This window comes from Cetorhinus maximus, chromosome 7, assembly GCF_964194155.1.
Source record: "Cetorhinus maximus chromosome 7, sCetMax3.hap1.1, whole genome shotgun sequence".
NCBI classification, from domain to species: Eukaryota; Metazoa; Chordata; class Chondrichthyes; order Lamniformes; family Cetorhinidae; genus Cetorhinus; species Cetorhinus maximus.
In genome coordinates, this window is record NC_135885.1 from 3116171 (window position 1) to 3134284 (window position 18114).

At 47.2% G+C, this 18114-nt stretch overlaps 1 protein-coding gene across 2 annotated transcripts in view; it reads left to right on the top strand.

Annotated features, from left to right (window-relative positions):
* nup98 (nucleoporin 98 and 96 precursor) overlaps nt 1-18114 on the top strand; it is a 66898-nt gene that overhangs the window by 47787 nt on the left and 997 nt on the right. For both annotated transcript variants that reach the window (XM_078544949.1, XM_078544950.1), the window contains 9 exons: nt 4485-4714; nt 5588-5857; nt 7919-8076; nt 8735-8875; nt 10429-10580; nt 10898-11119; nt 13004-13245; nt 14837-14991; nt 16667-16778. In XM_078544949.1, coding sequence (XP_078401075.1) covers nt 4485-4714; nt 5588-5857; nt 7919-8076; nt 8735-8875; nt 10429-10580; nt 10898-11119; nt 13004-13245; nt 14837-14991; nt 16667-16778 — 1682 coding nt within the window. The remainder of the gene's footprint in view (nt 1-4484; nt 4715-5587; nt 5858-7918; nt 8077-8734; nt 8876-10428; nt 10581-10897; nt 11120-13003; nt 13246-14836; nt 14992-16666; nt 16779-18114) is intronic.

Sequence of the window (18114 nt, forward strand, 5' to 3'; positions counted from 1 at the left end):
AGCTTTGTGAGTTTCTGCAGTGCACACTACTGCCACTTTGCGAGAGTGGTAGAGGGAGTGAATATATGTGGATGTGGTGCCAATCAAACACTACTTTGTCCAGGATGGTGTCGAGCTTCTTGAGTGTTGGAGCTGCACTCATCCAGGAAAATGCAGAGTATTCCATCACACTCCTGACTTGTGCCTTGTAGATGGTGGACAGGCTTTGGGGAATCTGGAGGTGAGTTACTCGCCACAGAATTCCTAACCTCTGACCTGCTCTTGTACCCCCAGTATTTATATGGCTAGTCCAGTTCAGTTTCTGGCCAATGGTAACCCCTAGGATGTTGATGTGGGGGATTCAGCGATGGTAATGCCATTGAATGTCAAGGGTGATGGTTAGATTCTCTCTTGTTGGAGATGGTCATTGCCTGGCACTTGTGTGGTATGAATGATTCTTGCCACTTGTTATCCCAAGCCTGGATATTGTCCAGGTCTTGCTGCATTTGGACATGGACTGCTTCAGTATCAGGAATTGCAAATAATGCTGAACATTGTGCAATCATCAGTGAACATCCCCACTTCTGACCTTATGATGGAAGGAAGGTCATTGGTGAAGCAGCAAAAGATGGTTGGGCCAAGGACACTACCCTGAGGAACTCCTGCAGTGATGTCCTGGAACTGAGATGACTGACCTCCAACAATCACAGCCATCTTCCTTTGTGCTAGGTATGACTCCAAACAGTGGAGAGTTTTCCCCCTGATTCCCATTGACTCCAGTTTTGCTAGGGCTCCTTGATGCCACACTCGGCCAAATGCTGCCTTGATGTCAAGGGCAGTCATTCTCACCTCACCTCGGGAGTTCAGCTCTTTTGTCCACGTTTGAACCGAGGTTGTAATGAGGTCAGATGCTGAGTTACCCTGGCGAAACCCAAACTGAGCGTCAGTAAGCAGGTTATTGTTAAGCAAGTGCCGCTTGATAGCACTGTTAGTGACCCGTTCCATCACTTAGTGATGATGGAGAGTAGACTGATGGGGCGGTAATTGGCCAGGTTGGATTTGTCCTGCTTTTTGTGTACAGGACATACCTGGGCAATTTTCCACATAGCCGGGAAGATGCCATTGTTGTAACTGGAACAGCTTGGCTAGGGGCGCGACAAGTTCTGGAGCACTATTGCCGGAATATTGTCAGGGCCCATAGTCTTTGCAGCATCCAGTGCCTTCAGCAGTTTCTTGATATCACGTGGGAGTGAATCAAATTGGCTGAAGACTGGCATCTGTGATGCTGGGGACCTCCGGATCAGGCCGAGATGGATCATCCACTCAGCACTTCTAGCTGAAGATTGTAGCGAATGCTTCAGCCTTATCTTTTGCACTGATGTGCTGGGCTCCCCCATCATTGAGGATGGGGATATTTGTGGAGCCGCCACCGCCTCCAGTGAGTTGTTTAATTATCCACCACCAATCACGACTGGATGTGGCAGGACTGCAGAGCTTAAGGCCATTCAGCCCATCGAGTCTCTGTGGAGAAATCCAGTCAGTTCCATTCCAATCTTGAACTTTCACCTCTTTAGCTCTGTAGGTTGTGGGATCACTTAGCTCTGTCTGTCACTTGCTGCTTATGCTTTTTGCGCACGAGTAGTCCTGTGTTATAGCATCACCAGGTTGACACCCCATTTTTAGATATGCCTGGTGCTGCTCCTGGCGTGCTCTCCTGCACTCTTCATTGAACCAGGGTTGATCCCCTGGACTTGGTGGTAATGGTAGAGTGGGGGATGTGCAGGACCAGTGCTAGTTTGTATTGCTGTGTTTTAAAGATGTGAAATGCTGGTTGTTGTGGCGTCTGGCCAAACTTGTCAAGGTCTAGAGAGAGAATTTTGAAACTGGAGGAGGAAAGGCAAAAATCACTGCATCCCCTTTGGGACAGAACTAGGGAGTTTGCTAATGAAGGTGAAAATTTCAGACAGTGGCTGAATCCTATATAAATTTTATTTTTCTCACATCGCAAGATTCCACAGGCAGCAGGAAGATGACTTGACAAGGTTAGCTATCAATGGTGGTTGCTAAAGATTAAATAAAGTCATTTAAGGCACAGAAGGAGCCCATTCAGCCCATCAAGTCTATGCAGGTGCTCTGTGGAGCAATCCAGTCAGTTCCATTCCAATCTCGTACTTTCACCTCTCTTTAAATCTGTCCATTTACAAATACGTTGGGAGATTAATATTATCCAGGAGCACTCCCATCCTCTGAATACTCATGAGATCTTTTAACAATAAAGTTGAACCAACCGAGCAGGCACTTGAGGTCTTGGTACTGTTTCTCATGCAAAGGATGGCACTACCTGGCATTCCTGCTTTGCTCCCTCCTGTTGCAGGGTATTTCGCCATATTGCCCGTATCGATTTGCTCTGACATAAAGTCCCAGAAGGTCAGGTACAGTCCACTTTAGGTGCAGCATCAGCTGCCTTAACTCTACCCTACAGGCGCCCCTCAAACGATAGTTTTACAGCACAGAAGGATGTCATTCAGCCCATTGTGCCTATGCTGGTTCTATCTAATTGGTCCCCCTCTTCCTCCCACCCCCTAGCTCTTACTCAATGGCTCTACAAATTCTTCTGTTGCAACTATTTATCCAATTCCTCTTTTGAATCTGATTCTATTCTTTCAGACAGTGCATTCCAAATTCTAACAGCTCACTAAATTGAAGATTCCTCGTCTTGTCCCTGCTCTCCTGCAGGTATTTTGTCGATTTTCTTAAATCTGTGTCCTTTTGGTTACCAACCCACATGAAATAGTTTCTCCTTTTTCTTTTAACCCCATCAAAGTCCTTGATAATTTTAAGTAGCTTTATTAACCCCAGATTCTCCAGCCTGTCCACATAACTGAAGTCCTCTCATCCTTGGTATCATTGTGGTCAGTCACCTCTGCACTGTCCAGGTAGGTGAGGTAATTTTTGTTAATGGCAATTTTATGTTGAGCAAGGACTGTATAATTTGGCAAACCTATCCCTAGTGTATTAGGTGCTTTTAAGGCAGGAACTGTAGAGTGGGAAATGACATACTGCAATATGTCTCTCCATATGGGATCAGTCATTGGACTAGGCAGCGGATGGAGTGCCAGAGAGTTGCCAAGAACAATTTGAACTTTGTTCACCTGAGCTCCTGCCTCCACTAGACTACCAGACCCGGCCCCTTCGCCACTGCCAGACCCTGGCTATTCCCCAGTGTGAGCTGTGGCTCAGTCAGTCTTGCTCTCACCACCTGAGTCAAAACACTGCAGAGCCACTCCAAAGCCCCCCTCGCACAGAATCCAGACCAATACTCCCACACCACACTAAGGAAACTCAGGATGAGAGGTCAAACAGAAGGCCCTGTCTTCCCTCAGCCGCCTCCTCTCTCCACAGTGAGTGACAAAACCGTCAACCACTCCACTCGCACTCTCCCACTCCCTACTAAACCCTTCCCAAAGTTATTTCTCCATATTCCATCCACTATCTTTTTTATAGCTGGCTTCGCTACCAGGCTGCACATGTCCACATCCCGATACGTTGTGTTGTGAAATCATATTGAATAAATCTGGTAATTTTTGTGTTGGCACCAGGGGAGAAAGTGAGTCTGAAAACTCCTGAATAGTTCATTTGAATCCTTCAGACAAGGGAACCTGCAACCCTACGCAGTCTGGCCCAACAAGTGACTCCAGTCTGAGAGTCTAACCCTTAATGCCTTCAGACATATTACAGATAAATGGTATGTGCCCACACCCTAAGAATAGAATAAGGGATGGTGAGGGGGGGAAAGCTCTTCATAAGCACACCCAAACACTTTCCCCCTTCTGTCTGCAGTTGGCTGCATACTTGGACTGAAACGCCTTAAGGTCATTAATCTCATTTATGTTCGAGTGGGCATTGTCTTGTGAATGGGTAGATCAATGTGTCACCCCCACTTTGCATGTTGCAGAGAACTGACAGCACAGCAACAGGTCCCTTGTCCCAGTTGGTCCATACTCCCAACCTACCCTATCAGCCTAAACTGTTACAAAATGATATGCATCTGCTGAGAAAACCAAACCTCCCAGACTTGTTGGGCCAGACTGCGTAGGGTTGCAGGTTCCCTTGTCTGAAGGATTCAAATTAACTATTCAGGAGTTTTCAGCCTCACTTTCTCCCCTGGTGCCAACACAAAAATGACCAGATTTATTCGAACCACACACTGCGTGATTGACTCCGTGCCCTCCAGCATTGCAGTAACTGCACGGTAGCATTGCCCTTCCCTGTTGAAGATGTGCACGCTGATGCATTTTATTCTGTTAGAGGAGTGGCCTCCGGTTAAATATTTTGCACCAAGCTCCAGTTGTGAATTGGCTGGTTGGATCGAGTGAGAAGCCTGTGGAACTGGACACAGACCTTCAAGAGAGGGGGGAAGTAAATGGTTGGAGAGAGGATTATAGTGAGTAAACAATTTCCAGCCTGGCTTTGAATTGTGGCTGTTGTGTGTGTTTGGCCTACAGTGTTTCTGAGCTTCCGTTCAAGGTGCACCTGGAGAAGGTAATGCTGAAGGAAGAGCGAGCAAAACAAGATTTGTCCCTGTACACTGAGCAGCTGAAGATTGCTCTGCGACATAGCAATGTGGAGATTGAGGACGAGTGCCCCTTTGTTGAACCTGAGCAGGGTGTGAAAGCTTTGCACGAGTATGCAGCTTGGATCCAAGAGGTTGAAGACAAGATTGAGGAGATGGAAGGTAATTGAAGAGTGGAACTCTGCTACAACTGTGGAATCGCGCCTCAATTTTAAAATTCTTATCCTTGTTTTCAAATCCCTCCATGGCCTCACCCCTCCCCTGTCTCTCTAATCTCCTCCAGCCCCACAACCCTCCAAGATACCTGTGCTCCTCTGATTCCAGCTTCATATCCCTCACAATTTTAATTGCTCCACCATTGGTGGCTGTGCCATCAGCTGCCAAAGGTGCAAATCTCTGGAATTCTCTCCCTAAACTTCTCCATCCCTCTACATCTCTCTCTCCTCCTTTGGGACACTATCTCTTTACCCAAGGTTTTGGACACCTGTCCTAATATCATCTCCTGTGGCAAGGTGGTAATAGTACATGGGGGCCTTTGGAGCTGGTCCATGACAAACCCTGACCACCTGTATCAATGCTGCACTTCTCTGTCTCTAACCCATGTGTTTATATAAAAATGGTCAACGGGGGCATGATGGGTCACTCTCTAAACTCTGGGTCAGGAGCTGTGGGTTTCAAGTCTCAGCAGCAAGGCCATAAAACTATCGTTCAAAATGCCCAACCACTTCACTGATGTCCCTGTTAGAAAGGAAACCTGCTGCCTTTTCCCAGTCTGAGTCTGTATGTGAAGCCCTATGCCCCATACACCTAAAATCAAGCTCTGATCTGAGGGCTGAAAGATGTGCTGCACTGCCCAGCACTTGGGAACAGGCTGAGCTTAATCCTTAGTTTTGAATTCCCGAAAGTTGTTCTATGGAATGACCTCCCTTGTTTGTCCTGGCATTTAGTTCCAGCCAGGGTGGGTCTTTGAGCCCCTTTCAGAATATTTTCTTTCCATTTTTCTTTTCATTAAACCAAGTGTTAACTGTGTTCTAGGTGTTGTGAGGAGTTGGTCATTGGCTTGGACGCTCTGTGAGGCCATCTGGGGCGACCTGAAGGAACTGGACGCTAGCTTTTCACCGCCGAGCCCGTATGTCCAGCAGCTGGAGCGCAGGAGGGCGTTCTCCCGCTGGCTGTCACGCACTGCGGAGGAGAGGATCGAGGAGGAAGTGGCGGTCTCTCGTCACAAGAGTCCTGTGGAAGCTGTCTTCAGCTACCTGACGGGGAAGAGGATCAGCGAGGCATGCAGACTCGCACAGCAGTCAGGTAACAACCCGTTTTTCAGTGTTTATCAGCTGGTTTCAACTGTGGCTGGCATTTCTGTGGCTCTTGGTCGGGGCGATGAATTGAGGTTGGCGATGTCACCTCAGCTTTGCTGACTCCCAGGGCCAGAGAGGAGCAGGTCATTTGGGATTTGTAGGAACAGGAGGAGAGACCTTTTAGCCCCTCAAGCCTGTTTGACCATTCATGGCTGATCTGGAATCTAACTCCATATACCCGCCATTGCCCCATATCCTGTAATATTTTTGGTTAACAAAATTCTAACAATCTGAGTTTTAAACTTAACAATTGATTTAGCATTAATTGTCATTTGTGTAAGAGAGTTCCAAACCACAGCCGCCCTTGTGTGTGGAAGTGTTTCTTAATTTCACCCCTGAAAGGTCTGGCTCTCGTTTTTAGATTATTTCCCCCGAATGCTAGATTCCCCAACCAGTGAAATTAGGGCAGATGGAGAGAAACAACCTGTTCCCCTTCATACCCTGAAAACTTTGACCTGGTCACCCCATAACCTAAATTGCAGGAATACGCCCTGAGTTTGTGTAATTCCCCCTTGTAATTTAACCTTGGAGTCCAGGGTATCATTCTGCTAAACCTACACTGCACTCTCTCCAAGACCAGTATACCCTCCCTGAGGTGTGGTGTCCAGAACTGCTCACAAGACTCCAGATGTCGTCTAACCAGGGCTTTGTACGGCTGAAGCAGGACTTCTACCCCCTTGGATTCTCGTCTCTAGATAGAAAAACAAACGTTTCATCAGCCTTCTGGATGATTTTTGTTCTGTACCTGTTCATGATGTTTTAATGTTCTGTCTACCTAGAACCTCAAGTCTCTTTTGTGAAAAGCTAGAAAAAGTGGAGGTCTATTTAGGACGTCCGTTTAGGTCCAAAGTAGATGACCTCACATTTACCTACACTGAAATTCATTTGCCCATTCACTTAATCTATCAATATCTTTTTATAATGTTACACTTCCATCTCCACTGCTTACAATGCTGCCTATCTTTTGTGTTATCAGCAAATTTGGATATTTGGTTTCCCCTCCCATCCTCATTAATAAATATGGTGACCTGTTGTGATCCCAACATGGATCTTTGTGGGGTACCACTAATCACATCCATTACCCTTACTCTGTCTCCTGCCACTCAGCCAATTATTGATTTCCAGCATCCACTGTATTTTCCTTTTGCCTTAATGTTTAATTCACAGCCAGTTATGAACCTGATCAATAATTTGCCTTCAATCCCAGGAGCTTTGACTTTAGCCAGCTGTCTCTTATGAGGGACTTTATCAAACACTCCTGAAAGCCTATATAAATAACAAGCACAGACATTCTCTTATCCACCACTTTGGCCACCTGTTCATAAACCTCAGTCAGGCACAATCTATCTTTACAAATCCAGGCTGGCATTCTCTCATCAGCTGAAAATTTTCAGTGTTCAGCCACCCTATCCTTCGTTATAGACTAATAACTTCCTGACAACAGGTTAACTCGTCTATATTTCCCTGGTTTTCCTCTTATCACCTTAAGTAGTGGAGCGACATGTACAATTTTCCAATTGAAAGGGGCAGTTCCCGAGTTGAGAGAAAGTTAGGAGATTATAGTTAGGGCACCTGCCTGCCACAGTGATGTGGCTGATTCTTAACTGCCTTGCGAAGTGGCCTGGAAAGCCCTTTGGGTGGATTGAGGGGGATGTGGGTGAGAGGAGGGGTGCTGGGGAACGTCAGCATGTGTCAGTACATGGATAAAAAACAAAAAACTGCGGATGCTGGAAATCCAAAACAAAAACAGAAACAGAAATACCTGGAAAAACTCAGCGGGTCTGGCAGCCTCGGCGGAGAAGAGCACAGTTGACGTTTCGAGTCCTCACGACCCTTCAACAGAACGGGTCATGAGGACTCGAAACGACAACTGTGCTCTTCTCCGCCGATGCTGCCAGACCTGCTGAGTTTTCCCAGGTATTTCTTTTTCTGTTTTTGTTTTGTGTCAGCTGGAGCTGGGGGAGGAGGATGATTTTTTTGTCTGATGTGTTTGTTTGTTTGTTTGCAGGGGATCACAGGCTGGCCTTGCTGCTGGCTCAGGCTGCTGGGGGCCACGAGGTCCGAGAGCTCCTCAGCATGCAGCTGGCTGACTGGAACCATCTGCAGGCTGACCCCTTCATCCAGGAGGAGAGGCTGAAGATCTTTGCCCTCCTGGCTGGGAAAGCAGTAAGTAATCCCCTCTCTCATCAGGAAATGTTAACCTTCTGTAGGCATTAGAATTGTTCCTTTTGGAAAATGTTTTCTAGACCCTGAAGAGAAATGACGGAAAGTTCTGGTAAATGCCCCATGTAGATCGATGCTTGCGGGGCAGGAAACAAGTGGGGAGTGGGTGGGGAGGGGGCTTTCTCACCCAAAGGGGAATCAGATTGTGGAATCAGTTCCCAGGCAGGGACATTGAAGCAAATAGTGTCAGAGTGGGACCCAGAGAGAATTCAGTGTTTCTGGAGAGAATGGGAGGGGCACGGGGGGGTGGAGGTGGGGTGGGGGGGGTAGAATGGGAGGGACGCGGGGGGGTGTAGGGTTGAATAGGGGGGGTGCGCTGGGGGGGGTGGGTGCAGGGAGTAAAATGGGGGTTACAGTGGGGGTTGTAGAATGGGGGTGTAGTGGGGGGGTAGAATGGGGGTACAGTGGGGGTGAAAGCTGTACTGGGCTGTGTAGGTGATGATGAATTGCCTGTACAGTTTGGCGTTGGTTATGGATGAGGTTAAGATGAAGGTTGACTCTGATTTTCTCAGTGAGCTTTTGGAGAACATATGGGAGACATTGCACCAGAGTTTGTGTTCAGATTCAAACGTTCAGATTGCCGTCTGTGTTTTCTGTCTAGGTGTGGCAATCGTCAGAGAGTTACGTTAATGTCTGCTCACAGCTGGATTGGAAGCGTTGCCTGGCTGTTCATCTTTGGTATATGCTGCCACCCAGAGCCTCCATTGCTGATGCTCTCAACATGTACAGTGAAGCCTTTCAGGTATCATTGACAGTGTATGACCCAGAGAAACCAATCAACTTTCTGTTCATGTGTAAAGATGAGTTTAATGGTTCTGGTAGCAATGCTCAGTTCCCCGGCTGCTGCTGTATGATGAACTGTTGTCTGTCTGCGTGCAACACACAGCTCAAGGCAGTTATTTCTCTTGGTGCATTTTGCTCTCTGTCTGCACCAGACAGCATTTAGGGGCCAAGCAAAAGCTTGCATTTATATATCACCTCCTGCATCCTCAGGACAACAAAAAAGCTTCAGAGCCTGAAATACTCCCTGAAATGTAGTTACTATTGAAATGTTGAAAATATGGTAGCCAATTTGCATACAACCAGATCCCATATCGGTGGTGATAAACGTGCTATGTGATAATGACAGATGACTTTTTTGGTTGGTTGTGGATAAAATATTGACCCAGGACATTGGTTTAACATCTCCCTTGAATGACAGCACCTCCAACAGTGCAGAGCTACCTCTGTACTGCAGTGCGAGTATCAGTCTGGAGTATGTGCCTCTCCCCTAGAATGGGATTTAACTCTCAATTTCCTGACTCTGAGGCTGTAGGATCTGTGCTTTGATAAATGTCACCAATGAGTATCTTCACTCTAGCTGCCTTGGTGTTGGTTGATGGTTAACCGTCCATTGGGATACCGGATGGTTTTGCTTCCACATGGGCCTCCGGGGAGGGTGGAAAGAAATGTGCAATTTCTGTTATCTAAAGTTAGAACCATAGAAAAGTTAGAGCACAGAAGGAGGCCACTCGGCCCATCTTGTCCATGCCAGCCCGAGGACACCCAGGTGCCCTTTCTAATCCCACCTTCCTGCACCCGGCCCATAGCCCTGCAGCTTACAGCACTTTAGGTGCATGTCCAGGTACTTTTTTAAAAGAGTTTAAAGTTTCTGCCTCTACCACCAACTTGGGCAGCGAATTCCAGACACCCACTACCCTCCGTGTAAAAAAGTTCTTCCTCATGTACCCCCGACACCTTCTGCCACTTATCTTGAATCTGTGTCCTCTGGCTCTAGAATTCTCCTCCAAGGGAAACAATTTTATCCTGTCCACTCTATTTGTACACCTCAATCAAGTCACCTCTCAGCCTTCTTTGCTCTAAGGAAAATAACCCCAACCTATCCAATCTCTCCTCATAGCTACACTTTTCTAACCTTGGCAACATTCTTGTAAACCTCCTCTGCACTCTCTCCAGAGCTATTATGTCCTTCCTGTAATGTGGTGACCAGAACTGCACACAATACTCCAGTTGTGGCCTCACCAGTGTTTTATACAATCCCAACATTATATCCTTACTTTTATATTCTACACCTCTGCCAATGAAGGAGCACATTCCATATGCCTTCTTTACAACCTTGTCTACTTGAACTGCTGCCTTCAGGGATCTGTGTACTTGTACGCCAAGATCTCTCACTTCATCTACCCCTCTTAGTATGTTCCCCATTTATTTTGTAATCCCTGTAACTGTTTGACCTGCCTAAATGTATGACCTCACACTTCTCTTATGTTCAAATCCATCTGTCTGAATTTACAGGGCAGTGAAGATATCCAAAGGTACGCACGCTATCCACTCCCTCCCTACCTGGAAGATACTGATATTGACCTGATTGAAGTTCCCGAGAGTGGAAAGGAAGGTGACCCCCATCAGGACATCTGCTACCATTTACTGAAGCTCTACAGTGACAGGTACGGTAGGCTTGACAGTCTGAGTGTTGGATCCTCAGATCAGAGGCTCTCCAAAGTGAGAGTGTTATTTGCTCTAGCCACAGTCTCTAAGGTTCGTCAGTGTTGCCCCTGTTAGACATAGATTCCATTGATGCCGATTGCCCCCCCACATGTGGACAGACGAGGCTCACCTTCACATCTGATGCGTCTATACCTGAGCTGCCACTCCGAAGGGGGTCTGACTGACCGGCTCTGCCTTTCCACTGTGTTTAGATTCCGATTTCTTGTTTGTGTTTTTCCATCCCTGGTTCGCACTCACCTTGTTTCCCTCTTCACAGGCACCATGAGCTCCACCTGCTGCTCAATCCAAGGACTGTGACCCCCGACCACTTGGACTATCGGCTGAGCTGGCACCTGTGGATGGTGCTGCAGGCAATGAACTACACTCACTTGTCGGAGAAACATCAGGCCATGGTGCACACCAGCTTCGCTGCTCAGCTTGAGGCAGTCGGACTCTGGGAATGGGCAGTCTTCGTCTTGTTGCACATTCCCAATTCTCAGTAAGTTTATTCCTGGAGCATAAATTAAAATATATTGAGATCCTCCCCTTTTTTTTAGTCACCATGTGTTTGAGTAAAGTGGTAACATTTTGTACAGGGCATTGGGTAGTTAGGAAATGTGTGTAGATTTGGGACCCTTATGGATCTGACATTAAAACCCACAGCAGGCACGCGGAATAATTGTACCGTGATTGGACATTCTCTAGTTACAAGCAGAGACTTGAGATACTGGGGCGATTCTCGCACAGCAGTGAGGCTAAAGGGAGGAGTAACCAAACTTTTTCAAATTATGAAGGGGTTTCATAGAGCGAATCAAGAAACACTCCTTTCAGTAGGGAGTCGGTGATGTGGAGTCATCATAATAAACTGGAGGGCGGATGTTAGGAGAAATTTCTAATTAAAGGGCCTGTTGAGCATTGAATGCCTCGTCACCGAGTACTTGTAGCAAAGACCACTGTCTTTTAAGCAAAACTTGGATAAATGTTTAAAGCAACAATGCATGCAATATAGAAGAGAACAGGCCTATGAGGAGAGTGGGTTAGTGGGATTAGTTTGGGATTGATACAGGCCTATAGGGAGATGGTGGGATTAGTTTGGATTGGCACAAGGTACCTGGAGCGAGCAGGGTAGTGGATCAGTAAGGGGCGCATGGTCAGGAGACTACGCCTGAGAGAGACGGAGACTGAACGAGTAGTGAATTAGGTTCATGTGGGGATTCGGTGCATGGGGGAAAGAGGTGCTTTAAGTAAGGTTTATTGTAACTAGTAAAGTGTGTTAAGTATTAGATTTATCAGTACTAGTAAGGCTTATCAATAGTTGTAAGGTTTATTGAGTTAAGGCCAAGTAAAATTAATGTAAGTAAACCAAAGTAAAATAAAGTTAACATGAGTAAAGTTAAGACATGGCAGGGCAAGCTCAGATGTGTGGAATGCGTGTCCTGTAGTATGTGGGAAGTCGTGGATACTACCAATAACCAAGACGACAACGTGCAGAAAGTCACCAGCTGCAGAAACTTGAGACCCGGGTTTCGGAGCTTGAGTAGCAGCTGGAGTCACTGGCACACCCACAAAGCTGAGAGCTACATGGATAGCACGTTCAGAGAGGTGGTCACACCACAGGTTAGGAGCATGGAGGCAGAAAGGGAACGGGTGATCGTCAGGCAGCCCATGAGAACCAAGCAAGAATCCCCTTAGCTCCTGCTTGCTAATCAGTTTTCCATTTTGGAAGCTGGTGAAGGCATTGGTTCCACAAAGGACTGCAGTCAGAGCCAAGTTCATGGCACTACAGGCAACTCAGCTGTACAGGAATGGAGGAAGAAGAGGGGGAGAGCAGTAGTGATGGGAGATTTGTTGGTTTCAGGATGAGACGGGTGTTTTTGTTGCCGTAGGCGCGATATGATATGATCGGCCTCCCTGGTGCCAGGGTCAAGGATGTCAGGGAGTAGCTGCAGGACAGTTTTTCGGGGGACAGTGAACAGCCAGAGGTCACGGTCCACCTTGGTACCGATGACTTAGGTAGGAAGTGGGGGGGGATGAGGCCCTGAAAGCAGATTTCAAGGATCTGGGAAGGAGATTGAAAAGCAGGACCTCTAAAGCAGTAATCTCAGGATTACTGCCAGTCCCACATGCTAGTGAACCTAGAAATAGGAGAATTGAACAATTGAACACGTGCCTGGAGAACTGGTTTGGTGGAGGGAGCACCAGATTTCTGCGGCATTGGGATCGGTTCTGGGCCAGGTGGGATCTGTACAAAAGACAGTGTTTCAATGATGCTGATCACAGGCTTCCTACATGCTGACGTGTGTCCTGACGGTGGTTGGGGAGTATTGAAGGCTTCAACCTCTATCAGGTGAGGCAGTTTGAACAAGCTCCTCTCTTCCCACAGGCAGCGAGGGAATGCGGTGCGGCAGCAGCTGAACAGGCATTGCACGCTGGACGAGACAGAGGAGCAGAAGGAGAAAGAATTGTTTCTGCAGGAGAAGCTCAGCATCCCACCAGAGTGGATCCACAATGCCAAGAGTCTGAGGGCTCACCAGAGCGGCAATATTCACAAGGAGGCGCTGCACCTGATCGAGGCAGGTCACTGGAACAAGTGTCACCAGCTAGTGGTCAGGCATCTCGCATCAGGTAACAGGAAATGCAGTAAACGCCCATTGGGGGTAGCCAGGAAACACACAGCAAGACTGAAGACAATAACTTGGCATTTATAAAGCTCTGTTAACACAATAAAACATCCCAAGGTGTTTCACAGGAGCAAGTATCAAACAAAACTTGCCACATGAGATATTAGGGACAGGTGACTAAAAGCTTGGTCAGAGAGGTAAATTTTAAAGAATGAGAGGTTTGGGGAGGGGAATTCCAGAGCTTAGGGTCCAGGCAGCTGAAGGCACAGCCAATGGTGGGGGTGATTAAAGGCACAGCCAATGGTGGGGGTGATTAAAATCAGGGATGTAAAGTAAGCCAGAATTGGAGGAGCACAGATATGAGGGTTGTAGGGCTGGAGGAGGTTACAGACATGGGGCGTGGCGATACGGTGGAGGAATTTAGAAATGAGGATGATCGTTTTAAAATTGAGGTGTGCTTTACCAGGAGACACTAGTTCAGCGAGAACAGGTGGTAGGTGAATGGGACTTGGTGAGAGTTTGGACACGGGTGGTAGAGTTTCAGGTTTATGGAGAGTGGGAGCTGGGAGGACAGCTTGGAGAGGTGGATTAGTTGAGTCTGGAGGTAACAAAGACATGGATTCAGCAACAGATGAGCAGAGGATGATGTTAAGCAGTAGTAGACGGACTTTGGGAGCCTCCCTCCTTAACATCTGCCAGTGATGTATATTTATGACTTCAAGTTCACACAGGGTAGAATGATGGGCTATTGTACACAGCAAGTCTGTGTTTAATTGTATGATGCTTATGTTTGTATATGTGGACAGATGTCGATCGGGCAATCAATCCAGAAATGATTAAGTTCAAATCTAAATTGCGAAATGGGAGTTAGTAAATTTGGTGATTGTGTCCTGCACCAGATAAAATGATCATGAAAACTGCCAGATTATCGTAAAAACCCAACTGGTTTTCACAAACCTCAGGGTGTCCCAAAGCACCTTACAACCAATTGCACTCCTTGAAGTGTAGTTGCTGTTGTGATGTGGGAAAAGCAGCAGCCAGAAAAAGCACAGCAAGCTCCCACAAACAGCAGTTAGTTTTTTTTTATTCATTCATGGGACATTGGCATCGCTGGCTGGGCCAGCATTTATTGCCCATCCCTAGTTGCCCTAGAGAAGGTGGTGGTGAGCTGCTGCCTTGAACCGCTGCAGCCCATGTGGTGTAGGTACAACCACAGTGCTGTTAGGGAGGGAGTTCCAGGATTTTGACCCAATGATGGTGAAGATATGGTGATATAGTTCCAATTGGAGGGGAACTTGCAGATTATCTATGCCGTGTGGAACTGACTGATTAGAGATGTCAGCTTCCCTTCTTTCAGTGAGAGGATCTTGCCACCCATGTCCTGTATGTGACTCCAGCCCCACACTACACAGTTAAAGCTATGAGGGCAACAAGGGATGGGCAGTAAACACTATCATTGCCATCGTTATGCACGCCCTGAGAGGAATCGAGACAGAGCAACCCAACTCGGTGTGAGCAGTGGAGTGTGAAATGGCTATTGCTCTGACTGAGTACATCTCTCTCACTGGTATTTTTTTTAACATCCTCCTCCCCAGATGCCATCATCAATGAGAATTACAGATACCTGAAATATTTCCTGGGAAAGCTGGCCATGCCAGAGTGCAGCTTACAGATACAGGACTGGGATACAGCAGGAGCGGTCTTCTACGACTACATTCGAGTGATGGAAACGGTGCGGGGATTCGGCGAGGTATGGCCAAGCTGTGGGGTGGGCATGAGATGCGATGGGGTAACCTCCTCCTTCTGAAGACTAAGCGGGGACAATGAACAGTATAGTTAACGTATCCCACTCGGGCAGCAAGCCAGAAGATTCTCTTTTCGCAAATCCTTGTTGGCTGCTCTTAATGAGCCCGCCTGCTTTTAAGCAAGTAAAGCAGTCGGTTTGTGCATAGCAAGATCCCACCTAATGAGGTGATTGCTACTTTTGCTTTTGGTGATGACAGGGTGGGCAGGGTGAATTACCAAAGACAGAAGGTGAACTCTCAGGATTTCGGAGCAGGAGGAAACCATTCAGCCTTTCGAGCCTGCTCCACCATTCAGTAAGATCGTGGCTGATCTGGTTGTACCCCACATAACCCTTTTCTATCAAAAATCTGTCTAACTCAGCCTTGAATAATTTAATGACCCAATCTCCTCCACTCCCTGGGGAAGAGAATTCCACAGACTCAGAAAAATTTCTCCTCATCCCCATCTTAAAAGGGAGACCCCTTATTCTTAAACTGTGCCCCCTGGTTCTAACCTGTCCCACAAGAGGAAACATCCTCCTGGTATCTACCCTACCCTATCAAATCGCCTCAGGATCTTATATGTTTCAGTAAGATCACCTCTCGCCCTTCTAAACTGCAATGCGTATAGGCCCGACCTGTTCAACCTTTCTTCATAAGATATGCCCCTCATCCCAGCTGTATCCACCCAAACAAATCCTCGGTTTAACTGCAGCGCTAGAAAAATCGAGATGTGACCGTGTTGGTAGAAAGTGCACAGTAAAGAGATGTTAGCAGATAAAGAATAGAATGAAAAGGAAGACTTGCATTTCTGTAGCAACCTTCCATGACCTCGGGAGACCCCAAAGTGCTTCACAGCCAGTGAAGTACATTTTGAAGTGTAGTCACTGTTGTAATGTAGGAAACGTGGGCAGTCAGTTTGCACACAGCAAGCTCCCACTAACCGCAATGAGGTAATGTCCAGGGTTCCCAGACCACACTTCAATGTGGTGTTTATTTTTTTGGAGGGCCGGATGGGGCTTGATTCTCATGTGACTTGTAGTTAAATAGTCTATCTGTGCTTGAACAAAATCCAATTGGCAAAGTTACTAGAGAGCGATATGACAGCCTCGTCTAGCAAAGTGTTGCTGGAGGAGCTCAGCACAAGCAATTCTGTGTAAGCTGTTAAAACTGTGGCGCGCTCGCCATCCAGTGGCGAGAAATGGTACGGCAGCATTTCAATTTACTGCACAGGTCCCAATGACTTGCTTGACCAGCGCAGCTCTTCCTCATCTCTCAGCCAGATCCGCAATTTTCTCATCTGCCATCATATTACAAGTGAGGTGTCCTGAATCGTATGCACTGAGAGGCAGTTAACATCACTGTTTGTCAGAGGGGGGTGGGGGGGGTGGCGGGAGTGACCCAAGTCACCCTGTCTGTATGGAGTGTGTCAGATGGTGTCTGCACCACTTTGAGATTTGAAACCCCATCGAGCTGCTGTCTCACCATCCTCCTCATCCAGAAAGGACTCCCACTGACACGGTCCACTGTAATGCCCTTTTCAATCGCATCCTCCGGAAAGGCCCTAGAGCTGACTGTTTGTTTCTAGGCCGTGACACGGAAGCTGTGTATGTCAGAGAGTTAACTGCCTGTGTTCTGTAGGTGGAGAATCCGACTTATGAGCTGGAGCAAATCCACACTGAAGTGATGTCCCTGTGTAGCCGAATAGAACTGATCGATTGTCTCTCAGCCAAAGATCGACTGGCCCAGTCAGGTATCACTTTAACATCTTTGCTCTTCTCTCTCTCTCTTTCTCTCTCTCTCTCTCTTTCTTTTGTTCTTGCATGGGAAGTTAAAGATTGACAATAATATAGTGCCTTTCATGATCTGTGGACGTCCCAACCTGCTCTACAATCAATGAAGTAGTTTTGGAGTGTAGCATTGTTACAATGTAAGAAATGTGCAGCCATTCTGCCTACAGTAAGCTCCCACATATGGTGACATGATAGCAATTTTTTTTTAAGCAATGTCGATTTAAGGGATTAAAATTGGCTCAGGACACCAGGGAGAATTACCCTACTCTTCTTCCAAATAGTTTCATGGCATCTTTTACAATCATCTGCTGGGGGAAGATGGAGTAATGTTCCACCATCTCATCTGAAATAGGCACCTCCCCTCAGTGTAGCACTGCACCAAAGTGTCTGGATCTGGATTTAGTGCTTTAGTGTCTGGAGTGGGAATCGAGCTCTGGCTGGGGCATGTGGGTGGGGAGGGAGTGCTACCCACTGATAGAGCCCATCACAGCCTGGGCTCAGTTCAGTAACAGCCCCTTGTACTCTCAGCTCCTCAAATCAGGGCAGGTGGTTCGTAGTTAGGTCAAATTTAGTTAAATTATGGGATTTTTAACCACAGCAATTCCATCTGTTATCAGTGTAAATGTAGTCTTCCTTTTTAGTCAACTGTACATATTAAAAACCTTGCATCTGGGTGCACTTGCAGTTTATTAATTAACCCCAGAATTCGCAGTCTTTTGGGAGTGGGAGGATAGTGGGGGAGTGTGTTCCAGATTCCCACTCCCCTTTGTGTGAAGGAGGGATTCCTGACATCACCCCCTGAATGGCCTGGCTCTCATTGTATAGTCCTGCCCCCTTGTTCTGGACTCCACCAAACCCCCCACCATCCCCCAAAATCCCAATGAGCAATCCTGGGTGTAATGCTGCATTCTTGCTATGTTTTCTAATCGACTCTGCACTGTCACTGCCACCGCTGTATCACTCACACCCTGCTTGCGACTGTACCCATCTGAGTGCAGTGGTAGGAGGCCGATCAGCCCATCGTGTACATGCTGGCTCTTTCAAAGGACTGTCGATTTAGTCCCAATTGGGCAAACTGCTCCATATCAGGTGCTCCTGTTCCAGGCAGAGCAGAGCGTCCACTCAGCCTGTCAGCATATCCTTCTGTTGCTTTCTCCCTTGTGTTTATCCAGTTTCCCCTTAAATGGATCTGTATAATTCGCCTCAGCCACTCCCTACAGCAGCAAGTTCCACATTCTCACCCACTCTCTGGGTAAAGAAGTTTCTCCTGAATTCCCGATTGGATTTATTAGTAAT